A 13,110-nucleotide genomic window follows, 5' to 3' on the forward strand; every position below is an offset into this window, starting at 1 on the left:
GACAGTGAGGGCTAATAAATTTAGTATTTTGCAGGAGAACAAGGAAGTGGTTTCAAAGCGGAGTTTACAAGAAATTCATAAATCTAATGGAGGGGTGTAACTTGCTTTGTTGGAACATTATCGGTTTAAATAATAGAAATAAGCAAAGATCTCTTTTAGATTTTTGTACTGTTAATAAAATAGGTTTTGGTGGTTTTCTTGAAACTAAGTTGAAAAACAATAAGATTGAGGAGATGATGAAGAATGTCTTCTTGGGTTGGCATTGGTATAGCATTGTCTCTTTTAGTGCTATCATAATTAGTGCCTCGTTTTTTCTTAAAAGTTTTCTGTTGGATGCAGGTTTGTCAGCAGTATGAATTCTACAATAACAAAAATGTTGGCAGGCCAATAAAGTTTAATGCACTATTGACTACATATGAAGTAGTTCTGAAAGATAAAGCTGTCCTTTCAAAGATCAAGTGGTGCTATCTGATGGTTGATGAAGCACACAGGTTAAAAAATAGTGAAGCACAGTTGTATACAACACTTTCGGTAGGTTAATCATGGCAATTGAATTTATAACTGCCCATTTTATCTTTCCTTTTCAAGTTTAGTTTGTTACCATTTGCTAGTGCTGTGATTAACAGGAATTTAGCACCAAGAACAAGTTGTTCATTACTGGTACTCCATTACAGAACAGTGTGGAAGAGTTGTGGTAAATAATTTCTCTTTTTCACTAACACAGACATATAAGATTTTGTGTGTTCTGCATTGTTGTTAATTTGCTATACATGCATGTGATTACCCATTTAACAAAACAGTCCAGCTTGTTTGGAGTTTTATGTTTAGATCTGATTATGGTGCCTGGGAAGTGGGAAGTATGGGAATAATTTTTGTTCTTCTCCCTCCACCAATTGTGATTATGAGCACATATACCAAATCTTTTAGCTGTTGGACGGGTTTAAACTATGTGCTTAGTAATTCCTTTAATGTTTAAATTTGCTGAAATATTGAATTATTAAATTTGAATTTCTTATGTTCTATTTGATAATTTTTGGCATCTTTAATTATGTGTGGAGAGGTTGAAGCAGCTACAGTTTCTAGATATGCTAAAATTTTGATGTTGGGCAACTGTTTTGTTAGCTGTTATAGTGGAACCATCATCAATTTCATCTGGTGTCTAGATATCATTTTAATAATATATTTCTAAACTACTCCTGTTTCAAGTACTATTCTTTTTTATTCTTACAATGTTGTTGACTCTTTTGTCTTCTCTTGGCTTTTATTACATTTTAGTTATCATAATCATTCTCTGAATTAGCTTCAATTCCCAGATGTTCTTCTTATTTGAATTCTTCAATAAAATTTTGTTATTATAAACAAGAAAATGCAGAACATAGTTGTACAATTACAGCTTATATTGTGACTTATAATAATCTAGAAAGGAGATTATGGAAATATAGAAAAAGGGAGGTGGATAAATTCTTGAAAACCCTTGCTTTATTGATTATTTGATTTCCTGAAATAAAATAAACAATATATAGATTTATATGTATATATATACATATGGAAAAGGGGTATTTTGCTTATGTACTCTTGTTATGTCAGGTGCTTCACTTGCCTGCTTTATACTTTTGCAATTTTTTAGACCACCATTTTATCGACCTTGTTAGAGCTCCGAGAAACAGCTTAAGAAGTAGATCTTGAGACTGAAAAATATATAGGAAAGCTGAATTATTATCACGATTTTTCTGAATAAATTTTTATTATGTCGATGAGGGAAACTTCGCTTAACTTGTCTTACCTTCCTACTCATGCTTATTGATTTTCCATATTCACCTTTTGTTTTCTTGTAGGGCCCTGCTTCATTTCCTTGATCCAGATAAGTTCAAGAGTAAAGATGATTTTGTTCAGAATTACAAGAATCTTGGCTCTTTTAATGAGAATGAGGTATACAACTTATCTTGCTTAGTCATCATAGAATATTTATGATTAGGTACTTAATATTGATTTCATTGCTCTTTATTTCTTTTTGGCTGATTGTCCGTACTCTGAAAGTAATATTTGCATTTGAATATTTATAGCTTGCTAATCTTTATACGGAATTAAGACCTCACATTCTCTGAAGAGTTATTAAGGATGTAGAGAAATCTTTGCCTCCAAAAATTGAGCGAATTCTTAGGGTTGAGATGTCTCCACTTCAGAAACAGTAAGTTCTATTGTTAATTTATAGACAAGAGTCTCTATAATATCAGTCAATTTACTCTCTGCATGTTTGATGCTAACATATTTCATTTAGGTACTATAAGTGGATATTGGAACGCAACTTCCATGACTTGAACAAAGGAGTTCGTGGGAATCAGGTATTATGTGTTGCAAATATTTTTTGAAGAATTTAGAGGTATTATATGTCTATTGTTAGTTTTTGATGGATGTGGTTTATCATAAGTAGGGGTGACAATTTAGCTCTTCTCCTTTTGCTTGTTTGATGATCTGGGTGTTTTCTCACTCACTTTACTCTTGTATTGTTTTAGCATTAATACAAGTTGATGTTTCTTTAAAGAAAAGTTAACTTTTGGCCAAAATATAAAGGCATGATCCGTTAAAAGCTGGACTATTGAACCAGCCCCAATGATGTATATGATATGAGACAGGGTGACTTTGAATATAGGGAAAAAGCACAAGCAGCTCTTGCCCAATTGCTTCTTTTGTTAGTTTGATCATTTTTAGCCACAAGTGGTGGTGGAATTCACCCCCAGAACACTCTCAAGAGCTACTGCTCCATTCATTACGATCATCATGCTTCCTTCATTCTTCTACTTTGTATATACTAGATTATTTCAGCGCATCCACTATCCATCACTACAATTACCCACAAACCTCTCTACTATCTATATTCTATTAATGTACTGGGACCTATCATTTGCCTTTCTTTACTTCTGGAACTCCTCTTCTTGATTTATTCTATCCTGTTGGTTTTCAATTGATTTTGGTTTTATTATTGAATTTTCTTTGACAGGGAATTTAATGTACATATTTTATGGGTGTCTTTGTAACTTCTTATGTATAACATAATGCTTCCATGGAAATGCCAAATTAATATTGGTGGAAGAGATTTTTCTTTCTAGAGTTTTTTGTTTTAATAAATTAATATTCTTTAGCAACGCCACTATTGTGATTCTAGTGTCCATGTTCTGTTAATGTCTACTGGAAATTTGATATGTTATTACTCATAAGTTTACCATGGATAAAACTTCACCATTCCATATCAACATCATAGTGTGGTTCTAGTTTTCGTATTAAGCAATTGCTGAAACATTTGTGTAATAATTATTTTCAGGTTTCACTTTTAAATATTGTGGTTGAGTTGAAGAAGTGCTGCAATCACCCCTTCCTGTTTGAGAGTGCAGACCATGGTTATGGTGGCGACTTAAGAACCAATGATAGCAGTAAACTTGAGAGAATTATTTTGAGCAGTGGGAAGTTAGTTATACTCGATAAGCTGCTTGTTAGGTTGCATGAGACAAAGCATCGTGTTTTAATTTTTTCCCAGGTTTGTTTAAGACGCTATTGTGCTTGATATGTTTTTTGAGAGGTTGCTTGAAGCTATGAAGCTTGATTAGAGTGCAACACTTGTTGTGCTTAAACGTCTGCTTTGTTTTTCATTTGGATATAATTCTTTGTTTACTTTTACCATTTTTCTTACTATATTCTAGGAATTGTAGTGTCTCATAGTCATAGGCACTCTGTATCTAAGCAAGCCAAAATGCTTGTAACGTTAATATTAAAGCCATAATTTTTTGATGTACCAACGTTCCAAGTATTAGCAACATCGTTCTTCTGTTATTTTGTAATAATGGCATGTCTTTTTTCAATTGGCATGTTACACCAACATGCTTATGTCTCTCTATGAATTATGTGTTCCTCACTTTATGTCCAGTTCTTGAACCATGGTGTCCAAAGTACATGATTTTTTGTAGGCATCAAAGCACTTTGATTTCATTCTTCATTTGACATTCAGTAAAAGAATCCTAAAGTACATGGTTTTTTTTAGGCTTCAAAGCACTCTGGTTTCATATTTTCCTTCGACATTCAATGGAGGAATCCAAAGTAGATGGTTTTTTGTAGGCATCAAAGCAGTATAAGAATTTTTTTTCTATGCTCTTTTGTCAAAATTAACAAAACTTAACTTGTAGTTAACTTGTTATGTTAGAACAGTATCTGGAATTATGTTTCTTGATTATTTCTTCAGTTTGGTTTAATAAAATAAGTTATTGTTTTTCTGAGTGTATGGTTTTTTGGTTCCTTGGGTTACTTTGTGAGAATTGTGATTTATTTCTTTACTTATTTTGAAAAGGCGAGACTTGTTATTCTACGCTCTTTTAATTGTTATCTTCATTTTGATGACCATGTTAGTTTTCTTTCATACTGAAGAAAATTATAATGCCAATATATCTAGATAAATAAAAGGCATGTTGCCGATTTTCAGTGTTCCTGTATCTTTACTATTGTAGTATGGGAGTTATCTATCTAAGACTGTGATTATGTCTTCGCATTATATTGTATTACTCAATGCCCAGATAAGTATTTGCTGATGGTTAAATTAATAATACTGATTTATTGTAGATGGTAAGAATGTTGGATATACTAGAAGAATATATGTCACATAGAGGGTTTCAATTTCAAAGGCTAGATGGCAGCACTAAGGCTGAACTGCGTCAGCAAGCAATGGATCATTTTAATGCACTTGGTAGTGATGATTTTTGCTTCCTTCTTTCAACTCGGGCAGGTGGCCTAGGTATCAACCTTGCAATAGCAGATACAGTTATCATATTTGATTCGGACTGGAACCCTCAAAATGACCTACAGGTTTGATTGAAATGAAATCTCCTTTTAATTTTTTAATTTCTTTTGGGTATTTTATGTTATTTTTTATGGGTTTTTTCATTGCAGAATATAATCAGAGAAAATGGTTTTACTTAATTAATGCGTTCATTTTCAGCCAATGAGTAGAGCTCATAGAATCGGCCAACAAGAAGTTGTGAACATCTACAGATTTGTCACAAGCAAAAGTGTTGAGGAAGATATCTTGGAGCGAGCTAAGAAAAAGATGGTTGATGATATTCTCTTCAAATTCTTGAGAAATTTGTTTGCTTTATAGAGTCTAATAATGCCTTTTGTTTTCTCTCACAAGTTTTACTTACATCTCTACATGTATCATTTAGGTTCTTGACCACCTGGTGATCCAGAAATTGAATGCAGAAGGCAGATTGGAGAAGAAAGAAGCAAAGAAGGCGAGTTATTTTGACAAGGTACGGGTCCTGTGGGGGTGTTTTGAAATAGTTTCCTGAATTAGTTGGATTATGTACAAATTTTTTTTTTCTGTTAAAAAATGATAAAGTAGATTATCAGTGGGTGATTAGTTGTGGTTATCTTTCCCCTGGCCCTTCAACTCCTTTCCCAGGCCCCTAATTCTCTTTCTCTGTACATCAATATTTAATGTAGAGTAACCCAAGAGGGGTAGCTCCAATGGTGCATGTGGTTTGCTTCCACAAGGTTGAGTCCCTCTTGGGTACCTACATTGCAATTGCAATTGCTATAGTTTTCTGGTCCCCAAATATTGTAGGGTTAGGAAGGAAACTTAGTTTTTAAAAAAAAATGCAATGTAGAGTTTCTATACTATTTTTTTCTCTCATGTCTTCTCTAATTGCCATTTTCTATTACACCATTGCAGAATGAGCTTTCAGCTATCTTGAGATTTGGAGCAGAGGAGCTTTTTAAAGATGAGAAGAATGAAGAAGAAAGTAAGAAAAGGCTCTTGAGTATGGATATTGACGAATTTAATTTAAACTTTATATGCTTATAGGTGGAAACTATCTTAAGTCTTATGTTCTTAATAATAAAATGACTTTTTTTTTACAATGTACATGTATATTGAGATGATTTCTTTGGAGCAATTCTTGACAATATTTGTAGTTGAGGCCTTTAGAATGGAAGAATGTATTTCACTAATTTTTGTATACATTTCTTGTTTTGTATTTAGTGATAAAGGAATCTGAATTGGGCATAAATTATGTTGTAATATGATTTCTTAAACCTAGACTAGTAGACTAAATATTGTAATTACATTTGAGTAATTAATAAAAATCTATTTATGTTACCTTATTTGGCTTCAACTTTCATATTTGTTTTCCTAGTTTTGTGTAAGTAAAAAAAGATTATGTTTCTCTAAGCTAATATAACACATGTGTTATACTAAAGTGTAGTATAACACAAAAAATATGTTATACTAAAGTATAGTATAACACAAAAAAAGTGTTATACTAAAGTGTAGTATAACACATAAAAAATGTTATACTAAAGTGTAGTATAACACAAAAAAAGTGTTATATAATCGACTATAAATAACATAATTCAACACTTATCTATATATTAAAATAACACAGAAATTGTGTTATCGTTGACAGTACAATAACACATCTGTATAACACTGATAAAGTGTTATGTAAAGTACCCTGACCTACGATAACATAGTCGGTCTTAACACATCAGAAAGTGTTAACGTATGTTTTGATAACACATTTTCGGTGTTATTAAAAGAATTTTTTCTTGTAGTGCATACTGATCTGATTGTATCCTGAGTATGCATCCATGAAAGAGAGGATCTCATGTCTTGCAGTTGCATCGACTAGCTGGTCGATCCTTGGGAGTGGGAAGCAATCCTTAGGGCCGGCTTTATTAAGGTCTGTGAAATCCACACAAGTTCGCCATTTTTCGTTAGGTTTGGGAACCAACACTGGATTAGAGACCCACGATGGATAAAACGCCACCCTGATGAACCCATTCTCCTTTAGTTTTTCAACTTCTTCTTTTAAGGCTTTCGATCTATCTTTATCGAGCAGCCTTCTTTTCTGTTGCACGGGTGGAAAGCTTTTGTCGACGTTCAGGACATGGATTATGACTGCAGGATCTATCCCAACCATGTCTTTATGTGACCAGGCGAAAACTTCATGGTTCTTCCTTAAAAATTCCAAAAGTGCATGCTTTGTTGTTGCTTCCAAATTTTTGCCGACCTTTACAACTCTGGTCGGAAACTCTTTGTCAAGCTGGACCTCCTCAAGGTCCTCGACAGGTCCAACATCTTCCTCAAAATCCCCAAAGCGAGGATCTAAGTCTTTATCCTCACTTTAAGCAACACCCTATTTGGTGACTTCATCACCTGATTGGGCTTGTGTATCAATGGCCATCTGCAACCTTTCTGGGGGTGCGCTCTTCGACATTCCCTTCTTGGCCTTCGTGATCGAGGCATTGTAGCACTCCCTCGCTTTCCTCTGGTTTCCCAACACGCGTCCTACCCCTGTGTCTGCTGGGAATTTCATGGTCAGGTGCCATATTGAGGTGACGGCCCGAAGGTCAACCAGTATGGGTCTTCCAATTACAGCAATGTAAGCCGAAGGACAATCGACTACTATGAAAGTAGTGAGTAATGTCCTGGTAGAGGGCGTTGTACCTGCTATTACTGGAAGTCTGATCGACCCTGTTGGGGCGAGCCCCTCACCAAAGAAACCGTAAATTTTTTGGTTGCAGGGCTCCAAGTCTTTGACAGACAACTTCATCCATTCCAGCGAAGATTTATACAGGATATTAACTGAACTTCCTGTATCAACCAGCACTCTCTTTACCATCATGTTGGCAATTTGAACATCTACGACCAGCGGGTCGGAATGCGGGAACCGGACATGCTGGGCGTCGCTATCAGAGAAGGTTATTTCACCGTCCTCTGACTGAGCCTTCTTTGATGCCCGGTCCTCCACAGTCATCATCTCGATGTCCTGGTCGTGGCATAGGGTCCGAGCATATCATTCCCTTGCCTTTCCGCTGTTTCCCGCAAGGTGCGGGCCGCCGCAGATGGTGAGTAAAGTGCCAGCTACGGGATCAGGCTGCAAAGGTGGCGAGCGTTGGTGTGCAGGCGCCTACTCGTTGCCACTTGGAGCCTCTCGTTGGGAAGTTCCCGAGGCACGTACGTATCTCCTCAAGTATCCTTGTCTAATAAGGAACTCGATTTCATCTTTCAGCTGGTTGCACTCGTTCGTATCGTGTCCGTAGTCGTTATGAAAATGACAGAACTTGGTGGTATCCCTTTTCGAAATATCCTTTCGAATGGCAGCGGGTCTTTTGTAAGGCACACTGGAACTTGTGGCCTGATACACCTCTGCTCGAGACTCGACAAGGGCAGTGTAGTTAGTGAACCATGGCTCATAACAGTTTTCCTTAGCGCGCTTATTCTCGGAGGTGGGAGGTTCATTATGGGGTCTCTTCCCCCCATTTTTGTCGTTGCTGTTCCCGTTGCCGTTGGGTTTTGACCCATTGGCAGCTTTGGCGGGTTCTTTAGTCCCCTTATCTTTGCCTGGGGTCTTTCCCTCGCTAGCAATGGCATCCTCAAGCTTGATGTACCGATCAGCTCGATCCAAGAATTCTTGGGTAGTCTTAACCCCATGCTTCCTGAGGCTACTCCACAGAGGCGTACGACGCCTAACTCCTACAGTTAGGGCCATCATTTTTCCTTCATCTCCCACTGTTTTGGCTCCAGCGGCTGCTTGCATAAAGCGCTGGACGTAATCTTTCAGTGGTTCTCCTTTTTGCTGCGTATTTCAACCAGCTGGTTTGCCTCAATTGGGTGCTCACAACCCGCATATAATTGTCCATAAAATTCCTTTATGAACATCTCCCAAGATACAATACTTGCAGAAGGGAATTTAAAAAACCACTCCTGTGCAGCATCAGAAAGTGTTGCAGGGAAGATCCTGCACCGAGCGTCTTCGGACACTTTCTGAATGTCCATCTGTATCTCAAACTTGTTGACATGAGATACCGGGTCTCCATACCCATCAAAGTTCGGAAGTGTGGGCATCTTAAACTTACTGGGAGTCTCTGCCACAGCTATCCTCTGAACGAAAGGTGTGCCCCTTCTCCTGTCGTACTTGATGTGAGACGTTCTTCCCCTGACCAGTTGTTGCACTACTTGGTTCAGGGCATCTATCTGGGCTTGCACGGCTTCAGGAATCGCTGGGGCCTCTGCTGCCGAGGGAATGTACTCATCGTGCCGTTCTCGGTGGTCGTTGAGTACATCCCTTAAGTCTTCATCTCTTCGCCGTTGCTCGCTTGCTCCGAGCCGGTTAAAGACGTTGTTTTGTCTGGGCTGCCCCCCAGCATAACGTCTCGGTTGTTGGTCTTCTCTAGGTGGTGGGCTTCTGCCTCCACCTCTCTCTTCATTTCTCTGACCTGCATTCCCTCTGCCTGAGTCGGCCTCATTGTAACCATGGCCATCTCAAAACCTCGATTGGCTATGGTGGGACCGACTGTCCCCTCGGTTGCCTCCTCGTGCTGGAACTTCCCGAGCGTTAGGGGGAGGCCTAAACTGGTCGATTGGTCCCCATGCATCATCATGCCGTGGGGGCCCCAGATCGCAGAGCTTATCTCTGAGTTCCTTCTATTTCCAGAAGGACGTTGTCCCCTGCTCGGTGGGTTCGGCTCTTCACCCCCATGGCGTCTAGGACTACGGGGCTGCTGCCTGGCCCTATTCTGCCTTGGCTGCGGGGGATTGCCTCAACCAGCCTGGGATGGAGGTTGCATCTCAGGATCCCCTGGTGGGACATCATCCTGAGGCATTGGTGGCGGCTCGGGCCTTTGAGGGCTCATTGGCTAGATCGGAGGGCTAGGATTGGGACCCCTTGGAGGTGGCCCATTCGAGGGTTGATCAGGCTGTGAGGCAGGTGCAGCCTGATTCCTATCCAACTGCAGGGCTGCTTCGAGGGCTTCCATGGCCTCCCTCTGACGACGGTCCATCTTCGCTTGTCTTTCACTCAGCTCTTGGCGCTGACGCTCTATCTCTTGCTTCTGTCACATCATAATCTCCGCAGCACTTTCTGGACTGGCCCTCAGATTGGCCAATTCATCTTGCAATACTCCCAGGGTATTTCTCAGCGTTTCGGAGTCCAATTCCTCCTCATCAAATTCCAAGTGTGGCTCATTTTCATCCATGTTTGGAGGAGGAGGTTGAGATGGTGCAGCACCAGCCGCTTGCCCAGTCTTCTTTGTTGTTTTCACCATCATTGCTTCAACAATCTCATCTCAAGCTCTCAATGAAAGCACCAGAATGTTGACCCTCGATTTGGTCAACTGACACGGATTCAAATGCTTGATGTGAATGAAGGTGTTGAAATAGATCTAATGGAAAAATCAATAAAGGACACAACAAATTATAGTGGTTCGGCCCCACGAAATGGTAATGACCTACGTCCACTTAAGTTATTATTGATATTAGTTCTCAAAGGAGTGATCAAAGAACTAGGGTTCTCTGAGTTTCACAGACCTGAGAGAGATGAATAATACAATCGTCAGATAATAGCTCTAAGTCTCTTGTAAAGTGTAAACTTAAATCAACCAAAAGTCCCTTCCTTGAGCTATCTTCCTCTATTTATAGGCTCAAGGAGGATTACATGAATTAGTTACAGATATTCTTTCCTAAATAATTGGATCATCAGGAATCATGGGAGATAATCTCGGATTTGATTATGATTTACACAAGATCATCTCAAAATACGCGGAGTATGCGGCCGAGCTGGTCGTATACAAAGTCTTTATGTTACGCTAGGAAAATCTTCCTGGTCGATAGTCGAACAGAACTTGCGCCAAGTGTCAGCCACGTGTTAAAAATGTCTACCACGTCACTCACGCCTGCTTTTTGGATAACAATTCACTAGTGAATAATTAATCTATAATCTAATTATAGATTTGAGCTCAAAATCATTCAGTTCCAAAATTAACCCTTAAGGGAACTAATATACGATCCGTTATGAAAGATTAGATTCTGTATTGTTGATACATGTTCCCAGCCATCCATGATATTAAATCTCCAAAACAAAAGTCATTAGCCTCATTCTTTGAAGAGACCTTAACGAATGAATCAAAAGATTTAATAAACATAAACAGGAGTTCATGAACCTCAGGATTTAGGTTGATCTATAAATGATCACCAGCTATGATATGAATTACAAGTCTTTATTGTTAAATGGTTTTTGGATAAATACTTTAATTCATATCGGCCCATGTCATATATAATCATATTATATAAAGCACATTTACCGAGATGTCTTTCCACATAAATAATCTGAATCTAGATTATTTGTATCATTATGATACTTAGTAAACCGTACTTAAAACTCCAATTAAAGAATTCCATAACTTTAATTTGTTGTTGAATATTTTTATTCATTCATGTGATCTTAATTCTCTCGTACTAATACAAGATCACATCCTCAATAATGAATATGGAATTTTTCTGATATTTACAAAATTATTCAAACAATAATTTAACAATCTAAATATAACAATAATAATAAACCATTGTATTTATTTATTCACAGAAAAACAAATGTCTTTACATGCTTTTAGGACACACTCCTAACAATCTCCCACTTGTACTTAAAGCAAGTGAGGCATTTCTCTCAATCCCATATTACGTACATGACCCTCAAATTGCTTTGCTAGAAGCGTCAGGTTGTGTTCTGATGCGTTTTCAAAATGGTCACATCTCCTCTATGTACGATTTATTTGACTAAGTGCTATTTGTGCTCTGTATGCTTTTCCCTCTTGTGGCTTCTTGGTTCTTTAGAATTGGCCACTGCTCCACTGTTGTCATAGTAAAGAACAAGTGGTTTCTCCACTCCTGGAACTACTTCCAAATCTGTGTAGAACTTTTTCAGCCAAACTGCTTCCTTAGCTGCTTCACAAGCTGCTATGTATTCAACTTCCATGGTTGAATCAACTATACTGGATTTCTTAATGCTTCTCCAGACAACTGCTCCACCACCAAGAGTGAATACTGACCCAGAAGTAGACTTTCTATTATCCATGTCAGATTGAAAATCTGAGTCAGTGTATCCAGTAGGTTCGAGGTCACTACCCGAATATACTAGCATATAGTCTCTTGTTCTCCTGAGATACTTGAGAATATGTTTCACTGCAATCCAGTGTTCCAAACCTGGATTTGATTGATAACTACTGACAATCCCTACTGCATAACATATGTCAGGTCTAGTACATAACGTTGCATACATTAGGCTCCCTACAGCTGATGCATAGGGGTACTTTCTCATGTCCTCTTGCTCTTGTGGTGTCTTTGGACACTGATCTTTGCAAAGAGTAATTCCATGTCTAGTCAGCAATTGACCCTTTTTGGAATTCTCCATAGAGAATCTTTCAATCACTTTATCAATATAATTTGCTTGTGAAAGTGCTAGGAGCTTGTTCTTTCTATCTTAGAATTTTAATGCCTAGAACATAGCTCGCTTCTCCCAAATCTTTCATTTGGAATTTGTCAGCCAACCATTTCTTTACATTTGATAATGTCTCTACATCATTCCCAATGACTAGGATATCATCAACATAAAGAACTAAGAAAACCACAATCTTTCCTTTGATGTATTTATAAACACATGCTTCGTCAACATTTTGTTCGAAACCATATGTTTTAATAGTTTCATCAAATGTTAAGTTCCAAGATCTTGATGATTGTTTCAATCCGTATATGGATTTCAACAACTTGCATACCTTTTGATCTTGATCCTTCTTTATAAACCCTTCTGGTTGTTCCATATAAATGGTTTCTTCAAGGTGGCCATTCAGAAAGGCTGTCTTGACGTCCATTTGCCATATCTCATAATCATAGATGGCATCTATGGATAAAAGTATGCGAATGGATTTAAGCATGGCCACAGGAGAAAATGTTTCTTCGTAGTCCACACCCTCTCTCTGTGTGTAGCCTTTGGCTACAAGCCTTGCTTTATAGGTCTCTACCTTTCCATCTGCACCCCTTTTCTTCTTGTAGATCCATTTGCATCCAATGGCATTAACATTGTCAGGCAGATCTACAAGTTCCCAGACTGAATTGGAATACATTGATTCCATTTCTTGATTCATGGCATCTTGCCACTTATCAACATCAAGGTCTTCCATTAGTTCTTTAAAAGTCAATGGATCGTCCTTTTTTAGTATCTGATACAAGAACGTGTGCCTCATGTTCGTAGCGAATAGGTTGTCTCACAATCCTCCCACTACGACGTTGCACTG

At 38.1% G+C, this 13,110-nt stretch overlaps 1 protein-coding gene across 2 annotated transcripts; it reads left to right on the forward strand.

The window, feature by feature from the left end:
* The first annotated feature begins 2,078 nt into the window (after positions 1–2,078).
* LOC133816251 (protein CHROMATIN REMODELING 5-like) lies at positions 2,079–5,280 on the forward strand. 2 transcript variants are annotated; one of them, XR_009885109.1, is made up of 5 exons: positions 2,079–2,188; positions 2,279–2,342; positions 3,320–3,532; positions 4,606–5,092; positions 5,205–5,280. XR_009885109.1 is itself a non-coding variant. In XM_062248846.1 (4 exons), exons 1-4 carry the CDS (start codon positions 2,169–2,171, stop codon positions 4,852–4,854), a joined length of 546 nt encoding a protein of 181 aa, XP_062104830.1. In that variant the 5' UTR covers positions 2,079–2,168; the 3' UTR covers positions 4,855–5,198. The 2 variants fall into 2 exon arrangements, 1 of the variants encoding a protein (XP_062104830.1); XM_062248846.1 differs by lacking the exon at positions 5,205–5,280 and having other exon boundaries at positions 4,606–5,198.
* The last annotated feature ends 7,830 nt before the right edge of the window (positions 5,281–13,110 follow it).

Source organism: Humulus lupulus, chromosome 2 (genome assembly GCF_963169125.1).
Source record: "Humulus lupulus chromosome 2, drHumLupu1.1, whole genome shotgun sequence".
Classification (NCBI taxonomy): Eukaryota; Viridiplantae; Streptophyta; class Magnoliopsida; order Rosales; family Cannabaceae; genus Humulus; species Humulus lupulus.

What these genes read in the sequence shown, in the direction of transcription:
- LOC133816251 (XM_062248846.1), top strand. Translation starts at nt 2,169, where the DNA reads ATGTCTCCACTTCAGAAACA. An exon ending in ATGTCTCCACTTCAGAAACA is followed by an intron (nt 2,189 to 2,278) that starts GTAAGTTCTATT and finishes TATTTCATTTAG; the next exon opens with GTACTATAAGTGGATATTGG. An exon ending in AAGGAGTTCGTGGGAATCAG is followed by an intron (nt 2,343 to 3,319) that starts GTATTATGTGTT and finishes AATTATTTTCAG; the next exon opens with GTTTCACTTTTAAATATTGT.